Source organism: Schistocerca americana, chromosome 5 (genome assembly GCF_021461395.2).
Source record: "Schistocerca americana isolate TAMUIC-IGC-003095 chromosome 5, iqSchAmer2.1, whole genome shotgun sequence".
Lineage (NCBI taxonomy): Eukaryota > Metazoa > Arthropoda > Insecta > Orthoptera > Acrididae > Schistocerca > Schistocerca americana.
The window spans coordinates 385,964,384-385,992,164 of record NC_060123.1 but is presented as its reverse complement, the minus strand read 5'-3'; the positions used below and the strand labels follow the sequence as shown (position 1 = coordinate 385,992,164).

At 39.3% G+C, this 27,781-nt stretch overlaps 1 protein-coding gene across 3 annotated transcripts in view; it reads right to left on the bottom strand.

The window, feature by feature from the left end:
* The window catches only part of LOC124615844 (ATP-dependent RNA helicase DHX30-like), a 358,540-nt gene that overhangs the window by 188,721 nt on the left and 142,038 nt on the right, over positions 1-27,781 (bottom strand). For all 3 annotated transcript variants that reach the window (XM_047143997.1, XM_047143996.1, XM_047143998.1), the window contains one exon: positions 15,655-15,859. In XM_047143997.1, coding sequence (XP_046999953.1) covers positions 15,655-15,859 — 205 coding nt within the window. The remainder of the gene's footprint in view (positions 1-15,654; positions 15,860-27,781) is intronic.

Below are 27,781 nucleotides of genomic sequence, written 5' to 3'. Positions count from 1 at the left end.
CTAAAAATAAAACATTGAGCATTTATTAAGTGAGTTACAGTCTTTTGAAACTTAGAAGCTGTTCCTGAAAATTTTCTGTTGCATTTTTCCCTAAATTGAAGAAACCGTTTCAAGTAGAGTATTCAAATTTTCAGGGAGTAATAACATACATATCCTGAGTGTACTGAACTAAAAGAAGAATATAATGTTATGTATAATTAAAATTATTTAGGATACATACAAAAAGTACACAAAATTTTAATCGTGTAATTAAAGAATTGTATTTCCGAAAGCAGTGGCTGAAATGCAATTATTGTAGTTCAGTAGACTCAGAACATACAGTTTAATGTCCTGTAAAAGTTTCATGTCAATGGATACAGTGGTTCCTGAAATACAAGGAAGCCAAGTCACTAAATTTAACATTGTCAGGACAGGGCGTTCTAACTCCCCTTAATGCATTCATATACAATTATGGCGATTTAATCTGAGTGGTAAACTGGCTGGAAAGTTATTTATTGTAATGCAAGAAATTGGGGGTGTGCTGCCCCAGACTATTTCTCGTGTGTGTGGTCTCACAATGGAAGTAGGGAATATTTATGTCGCAGCAAGCAAGAGTGGTGAAACGCATAAGAGAACTATAACTATGGTAAGAGCACTGCTTTTGTCCAATAGCTGGTCAAAATAAGTTGCTTTTGCTTGATTCCTGGTCTGCATGTAAAACTCATACGAGCAAACTATCTCTCCAGAGAAGTGTGTGACATTGCAGTTCATACCATCTGGAATCACTAGACAATTTTGACCTCAGGATTTTTTTTTTCTGTGCCTGTAAAACAAATTATTGCACTATCTGCAGCTACACCTTAAGGGATAGCCAGTTTCATGATAAGCTCAACAACAGACTGTTTCACATTTGGCTGCATGCTATCACATTCCTTCAGTTATCATCGCATTACACCAATATGATTCTATATGCATTCTGTTAAGAGTGGATACCTAGCTGAATGTCCTGCATGGTTTGTAACTCCCAAAGAGTCTGCCTTCAATCTTGATCATACGAACCTTTGTGATCACTGTGACATGCCATTTTTCATTCAGTGATCATGTGCAAATTAATGGTTTGTTTTCAACATTCGAGAAATGTCTATGATATCCATTTTGTGAAGCGTATCACATGCATCCCATTGAAGGTTGTTCTTTGCACTTCCCAGACATTCATTTTTTGTCACCCTTCTGCCACACAGGATGAGCCATTAGCAACAAATATTTTTCCTGTCATAATTGTTAACACAACACTTTCAAATGAGCCTTGCTTGAAATTGAACTTGTGATCTCGCACTCATGGGGTTCCTTGTAAGAGTATAGAATTGTGTGGTGGGACACAATCTAATTGCAGCTCATGGTGTGGTAATAAGTAATTCAATCTTGAAGGCTGTCTTTGTGTCTGTGCATGTTCTGTATGCAGAAGGGCAATGACTGACACTCAGTAAAATGCGTGATCTGTCATGCTGCAATATTCAAGCTTGTAGAGAGATGATAAATCGTACACCTGTCTGTGATTCCATTTTTATCCATTTCTATGACCCAATGTTAACGAACATTTACACAATGATATTATATAGAAAGGCAAGTTCACCAAATAAATTTCAGCATCTTATAATCTTGGAAATATAAAAATGTCCTACAAAAATTAAAAACAAATTACAGTCTGCATATTATTAGAATGTGTGTGGAGTGAATGGGATATGTATATGAAGAACTAATCTTGAATCTGTGAGTGATTAAGAATGTATAAGCATGTGAAATAATGCTTGTGTAATAGTGGAAAACTGTATGTGGAGTAAGTGAAAGCCAAAGTGTAAAAACAGCCAATAATTACAGTGGAGAAGCAATATTTTTACACCAGTTCATAAGAAGAGGTCTTTGAAGTTCAGCTGGTTTTGGAAAATAAGTTGAAGAAAATAAGTTGAGGAAAGAGAGTGCCCGAACAAAGCAGTGATATCAACAGGAAACATGTTACCAATCAGTGTCAAGGCTAGTCATGCTATTGTCAAAGAGAGGATTTGCTATACAAGACGAACGTTAGATGCTATTTCAGCAGAACTTTACCAGTTGCATCTGAAGGTTGCAAGGTATCTTCCTTCTGTATCATGGGACTGGGTTGATGGAGTGACTTCGGCCAAGTTCGAGTGGATCCACAAGGATGCTAACTGTCGGCAGATATCAAAATTTGATCGCCTGTTGCCACAGAAGCCGTCGCCAGAAGGGATAATGGCACGACGCTCCGTTGTCAATCTCACGGAGAAGAATTTCGATGACGCGACGCTGTCTGTATTAAGCAAGGGACTCATTTTGCACCTACACCTACAGCACCGCCATTAATAAGTATTTTGAGTGGTGTTGAAGAAGCTGTACGACATCTTCCTTTGGATGCTGCAGACGAAATAACAAGGGAAACTTGCCGTGCTCTGTTGAAGGCTCCTACTCAACGCAGTAATTTAACCTCTGCAGAAAGGGCTGCATTACGAAATCCGAGAGAGGACCCTGACGTAGTGGTATGGATAGCTGACAAAGGTAATGCAACTGTTTGGTTACCTCGTGGTGTGTATAAAGATAAGATGTATGGTCTGCTAAGTGACTCTACCTATAGGAGGATTGATTACGATCCCACAGGATGTGTGCAACGGAAAACTTCAGCACTATTAAATTCCTCCTCCTTACCGCAAGAGACCATCAAAAGGTTAAGACCACATGGTTGTGTACCTCCAAGACTGTATGGCCTTCCAAAGATTCATAAAGAGGGTCTTCCTCTGCGTCCAATAGTGAGCAACACTGGAGCTCCTACATATGATTTAGCTAAACATCTCGCTTCCTTACTTGCTTTCTTAGGCAAGTGCTCACATCACATACGAAAATCAGCTGATTTTATCAATAGACTGGGGACTCTTCGTCTTAGCAGTGTAGACCCTCTAGTAAGTTTTGACGTGGTCTCGCTTTTGTAAAAAGTTCCTCTTGCGGATTCTTTGACACTGATTGGTAACATGTTTCCTGTTTATATCACTGCTTTGTTCAGGCACGCTCTTTCCTCAACTTATTTTATTTTTAATCAAGATTATTTTGAACAAACTGACGGTGTCGCCATGGGTAGCCCCCTGTCTCCTTTGGTGGCCAACCTTTTTATGTTGGATTTTGAAGAGAGAGCACTTGAGTCAGCTGCCCTGAAACCAACAGTTTTTTGGTAGTATGTGGATGACACTTTGATAGTGTGGCCTCATGGAGAAGATAAATTACTGGAGTTTCTACATCACCTCAACTCCATTAATAGCAACATCCGGTTCACCATGGAAATAGAGAAAGATGGTTGTTTGCCTTTCTTGGATGTCCTAGTTCGAAGGAAGAATGATGGTTCTCTAGGGCATTCAGTTTACCAGAAACCCACTCATACTGATTTGTACCTGCAAGCATCGAGTTGCCATCACCCATCGCATACCATGAGTTTGCTTAAAACACTTGTTCATACAGCTCATACTGTCTCAGATCTAGGTAGCTTAGCTCAAGAACTCGCCCATCTAAAGACAGTATTTAGCGAAAGTGGGTATTCCATCCAGCAGATTAACAGGGCACTAACAGTTAAAACTAAGAAGCAGGAAGTGAATAAAGAGGAGAACATGCCGGAACAATCTTTAGCTTTTCTTCCCTTTGTTTAAAATAGCAAGAATCCTCCGAAAATTTCAGGTAAAAGTGGTTTTCCGCCCACCATCGAAGATTGCGGACCTTGTGGGATCAGTTAAGGACAATCTGTTACTACGAAAGGCCGGAATTTACAAGATACCGTGCCAATGTTGTATGGCTTACATAGGTCAAACCACACGCACCGTGAAAGAATGCTGTGTTGAACATCAACGTTACACCTGCCTTTTGCAGCCAAGCAAGTCCACTATCGTTGAACATTGTATTTCTACTGGACATTCAATGGAGTATCAGAAAACAATGATTTTGTCCACAGCAACATCTTTCTGGGACTCCATTATTAAAGAATCCATAGAACTAAGACTGGCGGAAAATCTGTTAAACCGTGACAACGGCTAACAGCTGGACAGTGCATGGAATCCCATCACCTCCATGATTTGCTCAAATCGAAGACGACAGAGTGTGTCGACGGCCGTGGAAAACAGCAACGCAGAGGGCTACTGAGTTCCGCTATTCCACCAGCGAGGATGCTGCCGGCGGGCAGTGTGGTTCAGCTATCAAGTTTTCGACGCATGCGCACAATAGTTACAGTACGCTATATATTGCGGAACGGAGAACGTTTTCGCCAGCCTGCGACGGCTCACCTGAAGATGACTGGCAGGTGCCCAGTTGAAATATCGTGCGAAGTATTGAACGACGACCGACTGCAAGCCCAAAATTTGTTTGAACTGTCAACCAGGAAAATTTTAAAATTCACAATAATCACAATGTTTATATTGACCGAGATAATGAGGCAAGTACATGTTTTTAAATGGGACGCTATACTTTTTTTACCGTCATTTGAACGCTCTGGAAAAGACGTGTATAATGAAGTAAAGCATGTTGCTATTGTGATTCAAACTTCGCTTTAAAGATGCTGGGAAATATTGTACGACTGGAGGTCGAGGCGGTTGGAAGCGGCTGCAGACTGTAAAAACACCTCGTGCAACCCACAGGCTGAGTTGCCGTGCTCTATGCACCATGCACAGCCTACGCTACGTAGGTAAATCCTCGGAACAAGGATTAATGTATGTATATATGTATGTACGTATGGATGACTTTTCTGAAAAGGTATTTTGATGAAACAGAACACACCTTTCCAACTACATGCTCTGCATGGTATTTTACATGGAAGTCATTTAGAAATTGAACAATGAACCATATAATATTTTGTTGTGAGTATAACAATATACTGACCATTAAGTGAAATTTAGAATGTTTATACCCTAACTATATTGGTATTTAGTGACAGGTACTGATTTCGATATAACTACTGACCATTAGTATGACTGCTGAATGTGCAAGTACAATAGAATTTTGAACAGTACAACCTGAACAGTGCACAAGAGACGTTTAGTTGCAATAGAGTGAAGTAAAACTCCTGGCTCATGCAAATGATATAGTGTTGCTGAGTGGAACTGAAAGACATGTACAGATCTCTCAGGCAGTGCCAGCAGAATGGGGTTTTGATAACCAAGAGAAAACAGAATAAATGGAAATAGGTCGACTCATAAACCCAAATCCTTACTATGAAATTGACAAACATTCTAAATTCAGAGAAGTTCTTCAGTTTAAATACCTTGAAAACAGTAAAAAATATCATAATAATGGATATAAACGAAATAATAGCCTCAGCATCAAGATGTCTGTACTCACACAGCAACCCACTCAAAAGTAAAGCTTTGTCAATCACCACAAAGATGAAGATATACAACACTTTCATCTGCCCCATAGTACTGTACAGTTCAGAAAGCTGGACACTTACAAAGAATGAAAGGAAAAGCTGAACGTTTTCAAAAGAAAGGTAATGAGAAAAATCTGGAGACCTGTGTTGGAGAATGGCTTATGGAGAATTTGAAAGAACAATGAAATTTATCAGCTAATGAAGCAACCCATTATCAACCAGAAATTAAAAAGTAGGAGACTGCAATGAGCTGGACATGTGGGTAGAATGGAAAACAACAGAATCACCAAAAAAACATTTGAAGGAACTCTCTAGGCAACAAGAACGTACAAGGTGGAAAGATGACACAGAGAAGGATATCGCAGCATTAGGAATTTCTGCAGGGTGAGAGAGACTGCGAGAAATAGAAGGCGGTGGAAGCAGATAGTTGATGCAGCGCGTGGTCTACACGGCCTGTGATCACTAAGGAGGAGGAGGAGGAGGAGGAGGAGCGGGAGAAGAAGTAGTACAGATTTGGAAGCAGTCCACTTTGTATCTGGAAATAAACATTTGTTCTTTAAAGCACTTATTTCAAGTAGTAGAAAACTTAATTCCAGAAGTGGAATGAACACGCTGTTATTTCAACGAAAATCCAATGTACTCTAGGGAACCAATCAATGCAGTCATAGTCTTTCAAAGTTTTTCTTGGCTGAGGCACTTTAGGTTTCACTCTAGATCAGGCAGCAAAATGTGTGGAGTTTATTGAAATGAAAGAGAGAATCTGTTGTAGCATCGTAACAACATTAAACAGCCATGCTGCTGCAAATTGCTTGTAACCTGGTGGTAAGAAGGGCAGGTAAGAAATGAATGTTATCATCATAAACAGCCATCCATACTTAAGCTCCATCATTATCAAGGTTACCCAGTTATTCAGATCATAAACCCTTCATATACATCAATATCTTTAACCTTCGGTCAGGCGCGGCTGTTCAAATTGATACACCTCAAAGTTCACTGTAAATTATTTGTCAACGAGTGGCAGCACTGACGCTTACTCGCTAGCAGCTAGCCTTTTCCGAACGCTTGCCATTGTTGTGTGCTTCAGTGTCGATACGACTGCTCTGTTGTCGATATATGTGCTGATTGATCAGTTTGATACACTGCACCCGTTCGTGTTGCGTTTCAACAATTCATTTCTTTGGTTATCAGCATAGTAAGTAGTACAATGTTATTATACAATGTGTAATGCACTTATTTTCTTTTTGGACCATTTAATCGTCAGTTAAGAATTTTATAGGAATTTTATCATTTTAGGTGTGAGACACTTGATCATGGCAGGCTAAAGTAAGACGTACAACCTCCTTGACCCAAATCATGTTGCAGAAATACAAAAAAATGTTGTTCGAAGAGGATAATGATGAAGTTCAAGAGGATTTTGAAGATGAAGTAGACACAGATTGTGATGACGCTGTTGAAGTTCAGCAGGAAGATTCAGAAACAGAGGAAAACGACAGTGAAAACGACGAGGAAGTACTTGAAGAAAGCCAGCATTATTATACTGGAAGGGACAGAGAGACAAAATGGAATAAAGTTCCACCATCGCAGAGAGTACGTTTCAGGGCCCACAATATTATTCGAAAGTTACCTGGTCCTATAGGTGTGGCGAAAGCATTGAGAACGCCTTTGTAATGTTGGATTTGCCTCATAGATGACGACATTTTAAAAGCTTTCGTTGATTGGTCTTCTGTTTTTGGCTGGTGTTAACAAAAGTAACAGACAAAGCTTAGAAGATATGTGGGGAAGTGATGGGGGTGGAATTGAATTTCAAATTCATCATGCGGTGTCTTAGATTTGACAATCATGTGACTCGCGATGAAAGGAGAAAAGTAGACTAGATAACAGCGATTCGGGAAATATTTTCTCTGTTTGTACAGAATTGCCAGAAATCCTACACCCTCAGAGGAAACGTTACAGTAGATGAGAAACTTGAAGTATTCCGTGGAAGGTGCAGTTTTCGCCAATACATACCTAGCAAACCAGACAAATATGGAATTAAGATATATGCTCTTGTGAATTCCCAAGTATTTTATCTCTATAATCTGGAAATATATGCTGGACTGCAGCCAGAAGCATTGTACCACGTTAGGAATAAACCTTCAGATGTTGTTCTGCGACTATGTGAACCAATTTATCAGTCAGGTCGAAATGTGACAGCAGACAATTGGTTTACTAGTATTGGTTTGATAGAAGAGCTAAGATGAAAAAATCTTTCTTTTGCTGGGACGATGAAGAAAAACAAGCGTGAGATTCCTCTGGAGTTTGCTACCAGTAAAGGCAGGGATGTCCATAGTTCACTTTTTGGCTTCAAGAAAGGCTGTACTCTAGTTTCCTAAGTTCCTAAAAATGGGAAGTGTGTTATCTTGGCATCAAGTTTGCATGAAGATAATTCAGTAGATGCTGACTCTGGAGATAAACAGAAGCCATCCATTGTAACATTTTACAATAGCACCAAAGGTGGAGTCGACACTACAGATAAGTTGACCGGTTCATATAATCTAGCAAGAAATGTGTGCTGTTGGCCCATGGTCATATTTTATGCAATCATCAATATGAGTGGAATCAATTCACAAGTAATTTACTATGGCAACAACGAGAATTTTATCTGAAGAAAAGGATTCCTGAGGCAACTCTCACATGCTTTAGTTCTACCTCACTTGGTTCGTAGATGCTTGGACACCTCAGGAATTCACAGAGATCTTCAACTGTGGCTACAACAATATAGGCCAACGTGTGAAGAAGAAGCAGAAGACACAAGCAGAAACGAAGAACAAGGGACTGGGATCAAGAGGAAAAGGTGTAATCCCTGCACAGAAAAAAAAAGACTGACAAAATATTGTTGCAAAATGTGTCAGAAACCTATCTGTTTGATACACATTGAACCTTCTTGCTCTGAATGCGGAAAAATTCCAAATTTGTTACCACAGTCAAAAAGTGACGATGAAACAAATGAATGAGTTTTAATATCATTGTTGTTCTGCTCCAGTGTCATAATAGCCTTTCTGTAAAGATTATTGTCATTTGTAATGTGTTTTATTAGTAAAATATATTAAAGAAGCAAATGAAAAAGCGATGTTTTTATCATTTGTTACTAAAGTCCAACATTGACGATAAGAAATCTGAATGATGAATATTTCTACTGCAGTTGTGCTCGTATGTCATCTTTGCCGTTCTGTAAATATATTTGGCACTTATAAGATGTTTTGTGAACAGAATTTAATAAATGATCATGTGAATAAACCGTGTGATCAATTTGATACCCCGCGCCCGATCTCAACACCGCGCCCGACAGAAGGTTAAAGAGTGTCTCCTGTAGACACAAAACATTAAGGTATTTTCTGTACAAGGAATTCCAGTTCTCCAGTATGAATCCTGAATACATTCATATTCCACAGAATAATTAGAGATATTTTAATACTGACGCTTGTCTATGTGCATCTTTGAGGTGAGACCTAATAAGCTGCGCAAGCTGTCAAACTTGTTGAAGCAGCAGATGAAAGCGGCAGGCACTATAGTGCACATCATTTATGACGGCGGCCGAGTTTAGGTTCGTTCTGCGCATCTGACGTCACAAAACACAGTCAGCCAATGAACAGAGAACGATGTTGCCAGATCTCGACTGCAGTGCAGAGCATGGACGAGTGTCTTCAGTTTTAGAAACGTTCAGTCATAAATAAAGTAATAGAACAAAAGCAATGTCTTGATAGCAGACTTTTTTTAGAAAGTTTGGAAAAAGCATTCTTTATACCAATTGCTTCATATTCTATTAATTAATTAAACCAAACAAGCAATAAGCCTCCTAATTCAGGCGATAGCAAGGAAAGGTGTTTGTATCAATCTCACGAACCGCTTTTCCGCAATAATGAACAGCGGTAATTGTTTATTTCCTATTGTACTTCGACGAAGCGTGAGTAATTCATAGTCATACCAACAGTGTTTATTGGTATTTTGCGTGACGTCTTAAGAGTCCTCAAAGAGTTTCATGGCTGATGTGCTGCGTTAGTGTTATGGTAAAGATGTTGGGCTGCTAAGCGAAAGGTCCCCGAGTTCAAACCTATTGCGGTGCTTAATATTTTCTTTACGTAAAAACAATACTGAAGTGTCTTACTTCACGAGTTTTATTCATTTGAATGTAATTTTTTGAAATTTCTAGTGCTTTATCTCTTCATTAACCCTTTCGCTGCTACAGAGACGTGCTCCCCGCATTCTGCGCTGTGCGTGATTTTTTCATCACTGCACTGCTCGCCCATGCACACACACATGGTGTTCCGACTGCTTTGACACACTTCTCATTCGATTTCACATAAACTATTTGGCCCAAAAATATGAATAGCACAAAATTTTGAAGAGTTTGCAGAGGTAAAAGCCCATAGTGTATACTTTTCGTATGGTCGATTTTAGTTGCCACAATGTTGAGAATGAAATGTGCACAAGATACTTAAATTTCATACAAAATTTACTGTATAACAATATCTCATTTAATTTGAGTACCAGATAGGTGTCATATGTAATACTGAGAAATATTCCATCTTTCGCGACTGTAATAAAAGTTTTATTTACACCGGGCACATTTGGTTTTATTTTAAAGCCCTTCAATCAATGAAAGGTAAAGCACATACACAATGGTACTCATGTTCTCTTTCTTGTTTTTGTTCCACAATCGCAGTTTTACCAATGGTATTGAAATATATTCCTCTTCTGAAACTGTAAAAAGCGTCTTATTTAGACCAGACGCGTTTTTCTCATTTGAAGCATCTTCAGTGGACAGTATTTTGTCTCCTCCATTGCCAAGTCACCTTTCGTGGTTTTGTGCTGCGGTAACACAATATTAAACGTTTGTGTCGGCTGATCAGTGTTTTAGCAAATAAATGCCGTCTGTATGTGCCACACACAAAAATTACATTCGACATAGCTCAGAGCACTTCACTGATAGATAGTATATTCAAGTCCTAATGTTTTTGTAAGTCCACGGTTTTGTTTAATGTATTATGTCTACTTCCTTTTGATTGATTGAAGTGCTTTAAAATAAAGCCAAATGCGCCCGGTGTAAATGAAACTTTTGTTACAGTCGCGAAAGATGGAATATTTCTCAATATTAGATACGACACCTATCTGGTACTTAAATTAAATGAGATATTGTTATACAGTAAATTTTATATGAAATTTATGCATCTTGTCCACATTTCATTCTCAACATTGTGGCAACTAAAATCGACCATATGGAAAGTATACGCTATGGACTTCTACCTCTGCAAACTCTTCAAAATTTCGTGCAATGGTTTACTACATTTAACGCTGCACAATAACTGCGTTGAACATCGAAACAAAATTAAGTCATTTATGCGGGGAAAGTATCAGTCAAGAAGATACGTAAAAATCAAATTTTTGAGCCAAATAGTTTTTGTGAAATCGAATGATAAGTGTGTCAAAGCAGTCCGAACACCATGTGTCTACACAGGCGAGCAGTGCAATGATGACGAAATCGCGCACAGCGCGGAATGCGGGGAGCACGTGTTGATAGCAGTGAAAGGGTTAATGCGGCCGTGCTGGCTTTACTTCATGAACTGTGCACTCATGCCTAAACGTAAGTTTGCGAACTATACTATACTATGGTGCTGCTTCTCTTGGCGCGTGCGTCGTGTGCAACTGGTAACGCAGCAATCTCCCACGTCTGGGTGGGCATGCGTGAGCCGCCAAGATAAAAGAATTGAACTACAGGAGTTGAGCACGCACATATAGCAGTAGCAGTTAGTTGATACACAGTAATTTAGTTTAGTTTCAATTTTTTCCCACATATTTGTGCAAAGAAGTAAACTGTACCTGTGCATTTTACTGCATAGTCTAGTGTTTACCAAATTACTCTAAGTTTTTGTTTTTGCATAAATCTTAGTGCATATCCTTTGGTGAGGTGGCTTCCTTGTCTAATTTTTCCACTGACAGAAGTGCCATGTCACGTGACAATGTTTAAATCTCATGTAAGTACACAATGTATAGATTAGGTCAGTGCATTTGCAAGAAGTTACTGTTGCTACATCCATTTTTAGTAGAGAAATTTATTTCTGTTTTAAGAGCTGCCGGATCTTGCTGGCTACTGCTCAAAGCTGCGGTGACATCAGGGTGCTGGTGATGAGACCTATGAAACCTTTGGAATCCCTTTGTGACCTGGTTGTGGCACTCTCCCAAAACAAAATGTCAGACAGGTCCATGCTCACACAAGAGCAAGTTTCAAACATTGGTGGATTCATGTGTCACTGGGTGGAAGGTGAAAGAGGAAATGGGACACATGGCTGGCTGCTTACACCTCAGCAGCAGATACGAGGTGCTACTCAGTGTTGATAATACTTTTGAGTCAGTGTGGGCTGCCTCTCCTGTGGGCCAGCAGCCAATCTTCCTGCCCCATCTGAACAAGTGCAGGTATGCTAGTCATCCAATGTTAGGCATGTAATGCAGGGAAATAGCATACAGGGTGGGAAAAAATGTCAGTGGTGTGGACTTAGTAGGTTTGCTAGGGGGGGGGGGGGGGAAAGGGGGGGGGGAAGGGGGGGGAAGGGGGGGGGGAGAGATCTCATCTGTGACATGGAGTAGGCACTGGCCGAGGCTACCGAGCACACTGGGTGCAACCAGCTGCAAATAGCAGCACATGTCGGCTTGAATGACACCTGCCATTTGGATTCAGAGGTCATCCAAGGCTCAAAGAATGCACATTCTCACAGACAGTATACAGAAAAGGTTAATATGATACTACTTAAGTGCAGGAGCATCCAAAGGAAGGTCCCAGAATTAGGATCACTTATTAAACGTTACAATATCCAGACAGTATTAACAGAAATTCAGTTGAAACCAGAACCTAAGTTCACATCGGAATATTTATCATAGTTTAGTCGTGAATGGTGATGACGTATTTATTGCAGAACAGAACTCAATAACATCTAAAAAGGTTATCATGAATTCTGAATGTGAATTAATCTGAGTAAAGTTAAGCATCAAAGATCAGTAAAAACAAATGGTAATCCAATGCTGTTATAGACCGCCTGCATCAGGAGCTTTAATGCTAGGGTGCTTGAGAGAGAACTTGCAGTATATAGTTAATAATTATCCTGATCATATTGTTGTCACTGGAAGTGGGGGAGGGGGGGTAGTGGACTTCAACTTGCTACGTATAAATTGGGAGAGTCATTGTATCAAAACTGGCACCAGAGACAGGGATTCTTGTGACATTATTCCGAATGTTTTGCCTGAAAATTACTTCAAGCAGACAGCTAGAGAACCAACGTGACAAGGGAACATCTTAGATCTCCTAGCAACAAACAAATCTGAACTTATTGAGTCAGTTAATGTAGAGATACATTTTCGTAATCATAAGACAATGATAGTAGCTAAGACTACAGGTTATACAAGGTATGAAATTTTCGCTTAGCAAAACTGATAGGATACAAACTGCAGAGTACCTGAGTAGTCAGCATCAAGTATTCAGTGAGAATGATGGAGATGTGAAGCACAAACGAAAAATATTCAATTTGCCTTAGACAAGTATGTTCTTATCAAGGTCTTAGGGTATGGAGGAGACCCACTGTGGCTGAACAGTCATGTTAGAAAACTGCTACATAAACAAAGAGAGCTTAATCACATATTAAAGAAGAGTCAAACTCTAGCTGATAAACAAAAGCTGAATGAAACAAAAACGAGTGTAAGGAGAGTGAGAGAAGTGTTCAATGACTTTGAACGAAAATTTTATCAATCGCTCTGAGAAAAATCCCTAACAGGTTCTGGTCTTATCTAAAATCAGTAATCTGCTCAAAATCCTCTTTTCATTCACTCAGTGATCATATTGGTACCAAAACAAAAGATAACACATAGAAGGCCAAAACACTGAACTCAGTCATCTGAAATTGTTTCACTGCAGAAGATCCTAACATGATCCATCATATGAGTGGCATGTACTCAGATAATAAATTGCGGAAAAGCAACTAGAATCACTTAGTAGTAGAAATTAAGACCAGATGAGATACCTATACGATTCTCCAAAGATGATGCAAAAGAACTAGCTTCCTTTCTAGCAACAGTTTACTGTAATTTGGGAGCAACAAAGGGTACCTACCAACTGGTCATTCCAGTTTTCAAAAGGGGTTGTAGGACAGATGCACATAATTACAGACCTATGTGGTTGGTGTCTAACTGCTGTAGAATTACAGATTATATTTTGTGCTCACAAATTATGATTTTTTGGAGACGAAAGATCTCTTCTGCAAAAATCAACATGCATTTCATGAAAAGAGATCTTGTAAATCTCTGCTCCCTCTGTTCCTTCATGAGCTCCACAGCACTGTAGACTACAACTCTTAGGTTGATGTCATGTTCCTTGATTTCAGGAAGCCATCCAACACTATCCCACACTGCTAGTTAGTGAAAAAAAATTACACATTGATCAAGTATTGGACCAGATTTGCGATTAGATTCACGACTTCCTTGCAGATACAACTCGACATGTTGCCCTTACTGGAACAGAACTGACAGATGTAAAGGTAATTTCTGGAGTACTGCAACAGTGTGATTTGACCAATCCAATAGAAAGTGTTGAAAGGTCTTTATGACTGTTCGCAGATGATGCAGTTGTCTATAGGAAAGTAGCAGCACTAGAAGACAACATCAATTTGTAGAATGATGTGCACGGGATTGATGAATGGTGCAGGCTCTGGCAGCTGACCCTGAAGTTCAATAAGCATAAAGCATTGCACATACACAGGAAAAGAAATCTACTACTGTAGAACTACATTACTGATGACAAAGTGCTGGAAACAATCTCCACCGTAAAATATCTAGGAGTAACTATCCAGGGTGACCTGAAGTGGAATGAGCACATAAAACAAATAGTCGGAAAAGCAGGTGCCAGACAAACTGATGAAAAATCATAAGGGAATTGACTCATCCATGAAGGAAGTGTCATATAAGCACACAGCTGATTGATTCTTGAGTACCATTCATCACCATGGGATTCTTACCAGGTAGGACTGATAAAAGAAATAGAGAATATCCAACGAAGAGTGGCACACTTCGTCACACTATTGTTTAGCCTCAGCAAGAGCTTTAAAATGATGCTCAATGAATTCCAGTGGGAGACAGTGTTGTGCAACACAGAAGTATACTACTGAAATTTCAGGACACACTTTCAGAGGAAGAGTCGGATGGCATATTACTTCCTCCCACACCCATCTCGCGAAATGACCACAATGAGAAAATCTGAGAAATCAGAGCTAATATAGAGGCTTACCAACAATCATTCTTCCTACACGCCATTCACAAGAGGAACAGGAAAGGGGGCATTAGTCAGCAATACCAGAAGTACCCTCCACTACCAGCGGTTAGGTGGCTTGTGGAGTATGATGTAGATGTTAGAAGTACTTTTCATTCCAACTTATCCATAGTAATCCGTATTGGTAATTTCATGTGTGTGTTGAGCTCCATTTTGGAGTGGTCTTTGTCAGATATAGAAGATCTGTCCTCCAGTTTTCTTAAGTTTTCTTTCTTCAGTGCCTGTTATGCTTTGGCTGCCTCAAAAAAAATGGTATGAGTTATGACGGGGGACACAAAGACACAACTGTTGTCATGTGATGGAGGCTTTATGCCAGATGCTGTTTCACTTTACATTGCCCTTTGTTTCACTGATGATAATCTTCAAAATTCCAAAATGCACGGTCATTGGTCCCTTGGGTAAGGGAAGGAAGTCGGCCATGCCCTTACAAAGGAACCATCCTGGCATTTGCCTGAAACAATTTAGGGAAATCACGGAAACCTAAATCAGGATGGCCAGATGTGGGAACGCTCATGTCATCGTAGTGTAGCATGTCACTAGATGAGCAGACAGAAAATAGTGAAGGTCATCGATAAAACTGAGATGGGCTGTACCATTTTCTGTAGGTTTTTCTAAGCAAATACTTAGGTTTTTTTTTTCCCTTTCTTCAAGTTGATAATTAAAACTTTATGAATACTCTTTTGTACAATTCTTATAAGGTGACTAAAGGTTTAATATTTAAAATGTGTGATTATCTTTCGTTACCTCATTCATAGAACCATATTCTAACTTCATTATTATATAAAGACAGAAAAAATAAAATACGAATCGACTTCCGCTTGACAATCCTATTAACAAAAATGACTGGATGACAATACGTCAGTATTTCATGGACTAGCTTCACATAAACAGATTTTATTTATAATGAGACAACACATACCTTACAATACAAAATAGTTTTTTCCAGTGGAACTCTCAGTACTTCTGGAAGGGGATAGTCATCCATAGATTCAAAGTGCTTTTTATCAAAGAGATGAAAGCTCTCGCCTGGCTGGAGGCGACCAGCTCTACCACGTCTCTGTTTCACATTTACTTTTGATATCCATCTGTTGCCTATGCTGGATGTTCCACTGTCACTGCTTAACCTGAAAACCATTAAGCCAGTCAGCATACATTTTCGTGGTTACAACAGATCTGTGCTGGTGTAATAACATTTAAATGGTAGCACATGTGAGTTTTTGTCAGAGTATGAATAGCTACGTGTGGTGGCAACTAATGAAGCTGCACATACAATACACCCATAATTCTTACAATATCAGAGAAGGAAAGATGCAACTCACCATACAGTGGAGATGCTGAGTCGCGATAGGCACAACAAAAAGATTCACACAATTATAGCTTACAGCCAATAAGGCCTTTGTCAGCAATACACACGAGCATGCGCACACGCAAATGCAAATGCAACTTGAACACACGCCTGCAGTCTCAGATAACTGAAAGTTGTGTGTTTAGTGTGGTTTCAGTTATCCGAGACTGCAGACGTGTGTGCAAGTTGCGTTTGCATTTGTGTTTGCATGTCTATTGCTGACAAAGGCCTTAATGCCGAAAGCTGTAATTGTGTGAATCTTTTTGTTGTGCCTATCGCGACTCATGATCACCTCTATAAAGTGAACAGCAATTTTCCTTCTCTAATATTGTTATATTCCATCCTGGATTTACCAATAATTCTTATGTAGATATTTTCTTGTAAATTAATACAGATATTAGTTGTCAGGATATAAAAATGAAAAAGAAGGAACAATGCTGACATCTTGATACAACTAATGCAAGGCTTTTATCCAACTGGTGCGGTCATGATGTGTAAGGTTTTTGCAGAAGACACTGAAAATATGACAGTCAAAATTATATTTCAAATTCAGACTGATCTATACATGAGGACTATCTGGAAAGTAAGCTCTGTTTTCATGTAGTGTGTGAAGTTGAGAGGAAGCAATAATTGAACAGACACTATGACGACTCGTGCAGTCGGTCAGTGCTCTTGAGCTTTACTGACAGGAATGTCCAATTGCTTCTTGTTCACCCACAGTAACCACTCAAAATGCAAACTGCAGTTAAAAATCCCATGAAATGTGAACTCCAGACTGCAATAAGATTTTTAGTGGCAAGAAATCTCAACATAGTGGACATTTATTATGACATACAACATACAAACGAAGTATGATAGGAGAATAGTTCTGCATTAGTAGGATTCTCTGTTTAAGAGTGGAAAGAAATACTGCCATCATGATAACTGTGATATAGTCATTAGGCATATTGCTGGCACCTGTTACTGACACCATAAAGATGCTCCTTGCCATTGGAGCATAGATGGCTACACCAATCAGACGGCCACAGAAGTTCTCTGCTTCACCATCAGTGGCCTGTCTTGAAATAGACCAACATGGCTCTGAGCACTATGGGACCTGTCTTGAAATAGACCAACACACAGACACAAGAGAAGTTCTATGCCAGGTTACATTCCAGTCAATGCCTAGTCCACAGCAAGCAGCAAGAAGGGTAGGGTGTCCGGTGATAATAGATTGAGACAATCAGACTCTTCAAGTTAATCTGAAAGTCCCTGTAAGTGTTTGTAAACTGTGTCTTTGAACAGTGATACGAGAAAGTTTCTACTGAACGAACAATGCTTAAAAAAAAAAAAAAAATTCTACTGAAAAGTGTTTCAAGTTTTATTAGCAATGACAGTTTATTCCATTATAAGCGTTAGACTGGTTTTGTCAATGTACATAAACATACCTACATTCTGACAAATGGTCACAGAAAAGAGGAAGTTGTATAATGACAAACAAGTGCTCATTTAGCTGTTCTATTCTTAAATTTTACATGTGCAATAGTCATGTCATTTGTCACCTGTTCAGAACCCAATTCATTGTGTCAACCCGTCACAATGACAATGACGACAACACGAGTAATGACCACCGACCTCTAACCACCATCTAACTAATACAGAAAATTAACTACAAAATTTATGAAAACAAACATTTCATGATGTATCAAGTACAAATTTTCTGCATATTTAATGTAGTGTTTTGCTGAATATAATGGGGGCGGGGGGGGAGGGGAGGGGGGGGGAGGCGGTGCGTTGGGTACAGGAGGTAGGGTGACGAGGAAAGGAGTGGGAGGAGTAGGAGAGGTAGGGAGGGGAGATCACGGGGAAGGGGAGATGTGAAGTGTTACATGCTGTTTAGGCAAACGACATTTCACACTCCTAATATCTTAGAAGGAAAGATGATCGTGACAGAAAAATATTAAGTAGGGAGTACGTTGCGGAACACTTTCTGTGGGCAGGTGTTTCTTTTCTTATCTGCTGAAATTAAATGTGAGGTGTGGAATACAAGAGAACTGCAAGGTGTGACAACAAACTGCTTTACCTGCCGTGGCTGAGGCCTTTTACGCTTTGGAGTCGCGGCTTGCTTGTGGCTTGACTGTCACACTCATGAAGAAAGAAAACAAAAGACAAGATGGTTATGTAGCAAATAAAATATGTTGTAATCTTGAACGTCATGTTGATCCTTTGAGGCATATGTCATATGACTCTAGTTAACGAGTCACTCTGTACACCCACGTTCCAATAACAGCTGCAGAATGTGAAGTAGTCAAGCCTTTCAATGGGCTACACACAGGATTTCTGAGGCACTGATTAGAAGGACCCCAACTTCCAGAGAATCAACTACAATGATCGGATTAAAAAAAGGGGGGAGGGGGGGAAGTATGTCAGATATTAAGTTGGGTGATAGCTCACATAAAGTGTCCTGACTCTGCTTGAACTGCAATTAGCAAGCCACCAGTTACATAAAACTGTAAACAAAAAAAAAAAAAAAAAAAAAAAAAAAAAAAAAAAAAAAAAAAAAAAAAAAAAAAAAAAAAACACACCCCCTCTGAGGATAATGTAATTTTCTTTTACAAGTAGCCGAAATGGTTGTTAGACGCAATAAATGCCTCTGGGGCAATTTTGTAATGCTTAGAGAGTTCAAACAGTTTGATACATAACAGACCAATTTAAGGCATATATTGTATTCATTGACACCATAGCTATTGATTCTTTAAGGGCAAGTGATCGCCCAGATTCATATTAACAAGGTAACTGCAACATCAGTTCCAGCAATCTCTACCTTGTGAATGATATAAAATGTATATATGGTTATGAAACAAAAACACATCAAACCTATCAAACTCTCAATTGGTAGGAACGTCTCAAATTTTCACTAACTAGCATATAATGAAATTGCATTATAACACACTTCTTATTTTTGTTTGCCAGTCAAAATGTATGAAACAAATTTAGGATTAATACATGTACTGCTATTATTAAATCTGCATGACTTCCATACATAACTAAATTCACTAACTTTCGAAACAATTATGAGATTTCGCAAAACAACAAAATCAAATACATGCAAACAAATCATCAAAAAATACTTTTGTGTAAAAGACAAAATGACTTTTTTTCTGATAAAAAGCTCTGAGCAAACATGCATGATGTATCAAAAAGAATCACCTGATATAAATAAATAATAGCTATTATGTTATTTGAGATATGTGCATGAACAATGTACTGTTGGAAAGAGCAAACTCTCAAGTTTTACATGAATTCCATTAGGTAGCAGCCGTGTGCGCCCACTTCAATTCTGGTAAAAATGGTGTCAGGATAACAGAAAGCATTTTGTGTTCCATGTTTTGCATAGTGTGGGTCAGTAATAACTGTTCAGCGTGACTTTCATACTAGGTATGGTGTGGATCCTCTTACAGCACAGAGCATTAGATGATGATATGAACAATTCTGAGAAATAGGTTGTTTATGTAAAGGCAAATCGCCGGGCCGTCCCTGTGCGTATGACATGAATGTCTAACAGATCCTCCACAGTTCCACAAGGACTCTGCAGAAATCCATTCTATGTGCAGCTCAACATTTCAACATGCCCCAAATGTCCATCTGGCATGTGTTGGTGCCAATGTTCACCCATAATACCATACAAAACTCGGCTAATGCAAGCTCTTCATGAAGGTGATGAACAACAACGTGTAGAGTTCTATAATTTCATTCTACACAAGATAGAGGATGACAGTTTTCTTCCATGCTTAGTGCTTACTGACAAGACAACATTCCATTTAAACAGAAAGGTGAACCATTGTAATGTCAGAATGTGGGGTACAGAACAACCACATGAAGTTGTACAACACAAGAGGGACTCTCCAAAATTTCATGTGTTTTGTGCAGTTTCATGGGAAAAGGCATATGGTCCATTTTTCTATGCTGAGAACACTGTTACAGAAAGCACCTATCTCAATATCCTTGAGAACTGTCTTTTCCCACAGTTGGAGACTGATTCGAATGACTTCATTTACCAACAGGATGGGGCACCACCACACTGGCATATGGAAGTGCAGGAATTTTTAAATCAAAGAATTACTGAACAATGGACTGGTCACACTGGACCAAATGATTCAGCCTTACCTCTGTTACCAGCAACAATGTATGAACTGAGACATAACACAACAGCAGCTGTGGAAGCAGTAACTCAAGACATGCTCACTGCAGTGTGGGAACAATTTGGATACTGCATTGACATATGCCATGTATCTTGAGGTGGCATATTGAATACCTATGAAAAGGTATGAGAAAAAACTGTTTCCCATTCATCAAAAAACAAAATTCATTGTATATGTTTATTAGTTTCATAAATATAGATGTACCAAATCGGATGATTCTTTTTGATACATCTTGTATATCAAAAATATGGTAGGCAAGCTGTGCTCAATTGTTTCTTCGTGTAATTAAGGAAACAAAGAAATTCTGTGTTGCAACTGATAAAAGAATGGCAAACTGATAAAGAGTATTTTCACAGCCGATCAGAAATTTAGTGATGGACCACCTGTGTCACTCTGAATGATAAAAATGCAATGAAAAGTATAAAGGGATATCTGTTACTTAATCCACATGCCACGATGAATAAACGTTAGAGCCAAATCCAGTTCTTGGAGAGAATTCCAGGACAACAAGCAGAAGACAAGATAAGTATCAACGTTACACGACCCATATGAACTGTTCACATTTCATAGAGTTTAAAACTGCAGCAAGTCCATATCATTTTTGATGAAAATACGTTTAGCTGAGAATATAAGAAGATGCATCACAAGTTTGTTTGGTTTTGATTTAAAAAAAGAAAGGAATTGTCTACACTACTGCAGAAACTGTAATTTATTTTTTTTATTTGGAGTGATCCCATGAGATTAACAGTTTGTGATTTTTTGCATTAAACTTGGCTTCTGCGGCAAATAAGGATTGCTCCTCTTTGTTGATGTTAAATTCAACCTCTGGAAAAATGTTAAAAGGGTTATTTTATTTATGCTCAGCACCTTACCACTCCTGGATTCTAGCTCCTTACCATCTCACTGGAAGTGTAGGTGGTTTCTGATCGAGTGGTGGACTTCTGATCTAGTGTTCTGGTAGGAAAAAAGTAGTGTCTTGGCAAGGTGTACTGCTTGTTTTGTGTGATTTCAGGTGATTGCAAGGGTGGAATTGGCCATGGACCAGAGAACTGTGCTAGGTATATCCTACCTGACTATAAACCAGCTCCATTATGAGCTTGGGATAAGTGGTCCACCCAAAGAAAGCAGTATAGTCAACTTAAGCCAACACTTCTGTGGTGCATAGGAGCGGTGCCTCAACATCAACCACCACCTCAACATCGTGGCTGGCACTGCTGGTGAGTTAGGTGATGCCAACACTGTGTGCTATAGTTTGCTATCTGGTGTGCAGACGAACACAGAGTTACTGCAAGGCAGTATGCCTTTGCAGTTGCATGTTTATGGGATTTAGGCACTTTTGTATTATTTGTGTAACTGCATTCAGGAATTAAGTATCTTAAATACCGATCTAAACCAGTCCCTCTTACTAAAGAGATGTGCAATACTATTATACAGTTACAGCTTGATGCCAGTTTGACGAGTTGGCCTCTGGACGTAACCTGTCTCAAACTGAGCAGAATTATGGCTGAGGCCATGGATAAAGCAAGTCAATGGTCGGTTTCTGTAGGAACTTGCTAGAGGAAAATTTGTCAAGTAGAATTAAAAATGAGTTGGCCAGCCAGCCATGTCGGCTCTTTGCCTTAGCGTTATCAAACTGGAGGCAGTAAACAACACTCTAGAATGCATGCATCCAGGAGATTGGACACACATTCCATTCGCTAATGAACCAGATACTTTTGCTGAGTTAGATAAATTAGTCGAAAGTATAGAAAATACTCTTTTTGGCAATGAAAGATGCAGCATTTGTTAATGTAGGTTGGAATCCTTTGCAGCTAAAAACATACTTCCTTACAAAAAACCCAAACAGGTGACATTTAATAGCAGAACACATGTTCGATGCAATCGATCAGATATTTTAGTGCAGGACTGACCAGTACCCCAAGAGAGGGTACAATCGAGTGGATACCATTGGGTGGCACCTCACGGTAAGAAGTGCTGTGGGGTACTGCAAGCTGTAACAGGGTAAATGCTGTTTCAACTCAAGTTTGTCTGTACCACATAAAATCAAGGGCTAGTATGTACTTAATTAGACTCGAATAGCAACTTCTCTTCGCACAATTATCATCTTCAGAATTTTAAACCTCCTCCTTTACAAAAAGTAATGAAGCAATGTCTTACAGTAAACAGTGAGTTGTTGGTTGTGTTGAGGGAACTCTGTTAATTTGAGGATTCAAGGGCTGTTGTGGCTGACAAAATTTACTGTTATCAAGAATCTGTCGACAGATGGATTGCTTGGTTTCAATTTTTTAAAGAAAGCAGTATGTATTCTAGGTTACAGAAGCAGAAGTTCCTTTTTCACTTTCAGCCTAACAAAAAGGTATTTGCTGTGTACTCATAATTATATTCAAATGTGAATAATGTCAAAGAGAAAATTGCCCGTTTTAATTTTGTCCCTCTGTGTGAAACAATCTCACCAACCGCTGAAAGAACTTTGGGACTTCACGATGTGCTGACAAATTAGGAGACGGAGATACAACTGAGTAAAAACTTAGCTCACTGATCAAATCTCTGTTCACCAAGCCCCTTATCAATTGTCTCCTCCCAAAATGAAAGAGTTATGTAAAATTATCAGTCAGTTTCTGGTGGATGGTGTGATTAGGCTGTCAGTGCCTCTGTATGCTTCACCTATTTTTCTGGAACCTAAGCCCAGTGGTGATGATTACTGGACAATGGTTGATTGCCAAAAGGTAGTATTAGAACCAGTACTGTTACCTAATTTCCATAACTGTTTTACTTGGTTTTTGGGGGGCTCAGTGTTTTACCATACCAGATCATCAGGCCCATCATCAGATGCCACTGGCTGAAGAGTCAAAGCCCCTCAATGCATTTTATACTTACTGGACCCTGAATACAATCTTGTACCCGTTGAGCTAGCCACCATTGCATCTGTGTTATCGCATTTGCTGGATTCAGTGTTAGGGGAGTTCAAATTTCAGTGTGTTATTTAGACCACCACATAATATACAGTGAGATCTTCACTGAACATCTGTATCATTTACGTCAGGTTTTGCACAATTTACACGAAGCAGAGTTGACACAGAGTGTGAAACCTTCTCAGGTAAATCTCGCCCACTGGGAGATGATATTTTTCGGCATACTGTGTCAGCTGATCAAATCATGGTAGATAAGAATACCACTAAGGCTATCTATTAGTTCCTTTGCCTAAAGACAAGAGGTGCATGGCTAGATATATAGGAATGGTAATTTTTTTTAAATTTATTGCTAATTTTGCTTAATTGGCCGCATCTCTGAATCAGATACACTGAAAAGGTAAAAAATTTCAGTGGATTAAATCCCACCAATCTGTGTTTGACGTCTTTAAGATTACTCTTGGCCACTGGGCAGATCTTAGCTGTCCCCGATTTTGCTCATGAATCTACCAAACTGATGCCCTCACAGCTGCTACTGTCATCTGAAGTCAAGTAACTGCCTATGTGTTTGAGGCCTTGGCTGTCTTGTTTGGACTCAAGAAATTTCATTTCTATCTTGAACACAAATTATGTGGTTGGAAATAAGTAAATAGGCCTTGACCCGGGTATTGGCCGAACACTGTAAAACAGTAAGCGTTGCCCACTGGGTCTTAGAATTTCCACCTTCTGTTTTCAAGTGAAGCATATCAGAGGTACAGACGACCAAATGGCTGACGCTGCCAGTTACATGTCCTAATGCAACTCTAAAGTTGTTGAGATGCTGCACATTTGCCAGAAATCTATACGAGCTTCAGCTTTACTGAGAGAGATCACATACTGTTGGGTAAGTTGAAAGAGGAACAAGACAAGGAAGCTCAATTAAGGAACATCAAGTAACAGTCTGGAGAAACTCAACATGTGCTGGGTTATTGCATCAAAGCCTCTTCTAACCATCTCTATGAAGGAAGGTTCAAGATTTGTCTTCTGAAGGAACTGATTCAAGTGGTTTTTAAATACTTTCATCAACCTCCATGCGGGGGACATCTTGGTGTTTTCACAACCACCATCATGAAGATAAAATAGCATTTAACTTGGCACAATTTTAATAGCAACATAACACATCTAGTCAGCCAATGCCAAGCATGCAAAATGTCTAAACCCAATTCTAGAACCCACAAGGGCAGTCTGCATTCCAGTCAGGCAGAGGATCCTATGAATGAGCTGTTCATCGACTATTTGAGGCCTCTAGCCTGTACTAAAAGTGGAAACCAACACATATTTGTGGTGGTTGATGCATTTTCTTATTTTCTTTGATTGCTTCTGAGGAAATATCTAATAACCAGTGTTACCTTTCGGCACCAGGCCAAAATGTTTTTGACATTTGAGGCACCTAAGATTTTAGTGAGTGACAATACACTGGCCTTTTTGTCCTGGGAATTCAGAATGTTTTGTTTTAATAGTGCAATTTCTCATGTCACGACCACCCCATTACCCGCAGTCGTCATTTGCGGAATGAGTTATCGTAACTTGAAATCAACCCTGCTTACTTTTCATGGCCAGTCTCAGATGAAGTGGGATCAATCCATCAACTGGCGTAAATTAACATCTAACACAGCTGTGCATGCAACCCCGAGAACTATACCCACCAAGCTAATGTTCTGTTTCTAGCTAACTTGCCAGCTTCAAATCTACGGTAACCCCCCAGTGTTGTCCTTTAAGATAAGATGGCAGAACTGAGTAATGAACACATTCTTATCTGTACTTTTGCTTGCAGAACATCTTGGGGGGGGAGGGGGGGGGGGGGGTGTTTTGTTGCCTAGCTATGTTTCTCTGTTGTCATAGTAGGTGGCACCTCTACCAGGACTTAACTGTGCATGCAACTCACACTTGAGTTCTGTCTGCTGGGGGTTGACAGTCTCAGAAGGAGTCTCTCTGGGCCATGACCTGAGATTGTTAGTTGTGGAGGGTTGGTCTGCTGCATTATGATGGCAAATGTTTGCTTTGGGGAGTGAGCCCTTACCTACTGGAGAGTCGCCGCTTCCCTCTGTCGGCACAATAGCTGGCATTACTGTGTAATTCAACTTGGCCTGTTTCCTGTTGTTTTGGCTGGTGGTTGTGACCAGATACACTATTCCCTATTCTCCCAGGCCTGACATAGGAGTAACTGAGCACCATTTTTTTGTGCAGTTAAGTGTCTGGTGCAGTTCATGAAATTCCTGTGCTTTTGCTACTGAATTTTCTTTAATGGTCTTACCACAAGCTGATATGGATGATACTGCTGGCTGTTTTGGCTGGAGCCTTTAATGTGTATCACCATCCTTGTAACAAGGATGTATCCAGGTTAAACATTTATTTGACTGTAAGGGGGCTTTCATTTTACCCTGTTCTTTTTTTGAGTATCTGGTCTAAAAACACTTTTTTACCTGCACTATTGGTGCACGTATTTTCTAGGTTTATGTATCTTTGAAATTTTTAAACTGATCTAGAAAGATTTGTTTTTACCTGCAGTACTGGTGCATGTATTCTCTAGCTTTAGGTATCTTTAACATTTTTCATTTCAGTTAAGATTAAAAGGTCCCTGTGTGTTTTAATTTATTTACTTATGTAAATTCTACTCTGTTAACCCGAAGTACTTGGGGGCAAAACTGACTCACTTCTCTGCTCTCATGTCCTCTGAACATGGTTGGAAGCCTGTGTTCTATTTGTCATTTACATGTTACCTAAATTTAATGTACTTTCTGTCTTTGTACTTTCAACATTGCAGGACAGTCAGCAATCATGATAATCTAATATACAAGAAACTATCAGCCTCATCTCCATGGATACCATGTGGTGGGAATCGGGAGCTCACATGAAACTAAGTAGGACATAGTTTCACGCAAGCTCCCGAGGCCTACCGCACGGTGTCCATGGAAACGAGGCTGATAGTTTCTTATATATTAGATTATCACGATTGCTGACTGTGCTGCAAACTTAGTTTCATGTGAGCTCCCGAGGCCCGCCGCACGGTGTCCATAGGGGCAAGGTGCACGCCAGAACTTAAGTTAAGTCCTGGTGTTGACTTAGTACTTATGTACTGCATTTTTAAAATGTGACTACGCCTATTCAGGCTGTTTTAGTTTTATTTCTAGATCGTGCTCTCTTAGACAAATTATAGATTCAGGTATATCTTCTGAAGAAGGCTCAATTAGATGGGCTGAAACCTAGGTAAAGGTTGGTTTCATTGCCGCAATCGAGGCTGATAGTTTCTTTACATACTTTCTGTTTGTTTTAGAATCTGTACTGAACTGAGCAACTGTTCAGGATGTGGGAGGAGCTCAAGCCAGTTCATCTGCATTGGCTACTACTTGTATTTCAGCCCCTTTATTTGATTTGGATTTGTCCCTTGTTATTCTTGTGAAAAATTGCTTACGTTTGCCGATTTGCTAATGCTCACCTTACTAATTTATAGCCTGTATAGAAATAAACATTCTGCTTTCTTGAAAGTTTTGTGTAATGTTTAAAGTGTATATGCATAGTTGTCTGTGTAATACTGATATCTAAGTAGCCACAACTATTGACAGACCCAGCAAATTTCGCAACGGCGATTTTCTAATGTTTATAGCATCAAAACAGTTAGTTTGGTTTTTATTACATAAGAAGGAATCCTCTGTACTATTGTAGAAGCTATAATTTGCATTTCTTATTTGGGATGTTCCCATGAGCTTAATGGTTCATAATTGCTTATGTTAAACCTGGCCTCTGTGGCAATGTATGGCCTCTGGTCAATAAGTTAAAAGGATTATTTTCTTTATGGCTCAGCACCTTACCATTCCCAGATCTTAGTGCCATAACATCTGAAGAGAGACAGAAAGAATCCATATAAAATTATGTTGAAATGCAGTGAAACGTGTGTACAGCATGTTTGGCTGAGTCCTCTTTTAGGGACTTTGTCAGTGGTGATGAGGTCAACAAAACATTTATTCCCCAAGTGAATAAAATGGATTATATCTGTTAAACTGAAGGTGAGCATTGTAGACAACTGTTCATGTGTAGCAGATATTTATAATAATTTACTTTTTACAAGTTTAACAAAACAAAATGTGAAGTAATAAAACAAAAAAAAAAAAAAAAAAAAAAAAAAAAAAAAAAAAAAAAATCAGCAAAAAAATGAAAGATACATCTGCAATTGAAAAGTTATTAAAGAAGTAGATGCTTTCAAGTGTCTAGGAAGTAAATTCACCAAGAAAGGAAATATCAAGGACGAAATTTCAGATAAAATAGAAAATTCTTTGCAATTCTATTACTGTTGTTGTTGTTGTGGTCTTCAGTCCTGAGACTGGTTTGATGCAGCTCCCCATGCTACTCTATCCTGTGGAAGATTCATCATCTCCCAGTACCTACTGCAACCTACATCCTTCTGAATCTGCTTAGTGTAGTCATCTCTTGGTCTCCCTCTACGATTTTTACCCTCCACGCTGCCCTCCAATACTAAATTGGTGATCCCTTGATGCCTCAGAACATGTCCTACCAACCGATCCCTTCTTCTGGTCAAGTTGTGCCACAAACTTCTCTTCTCCCCAATCCTATTCA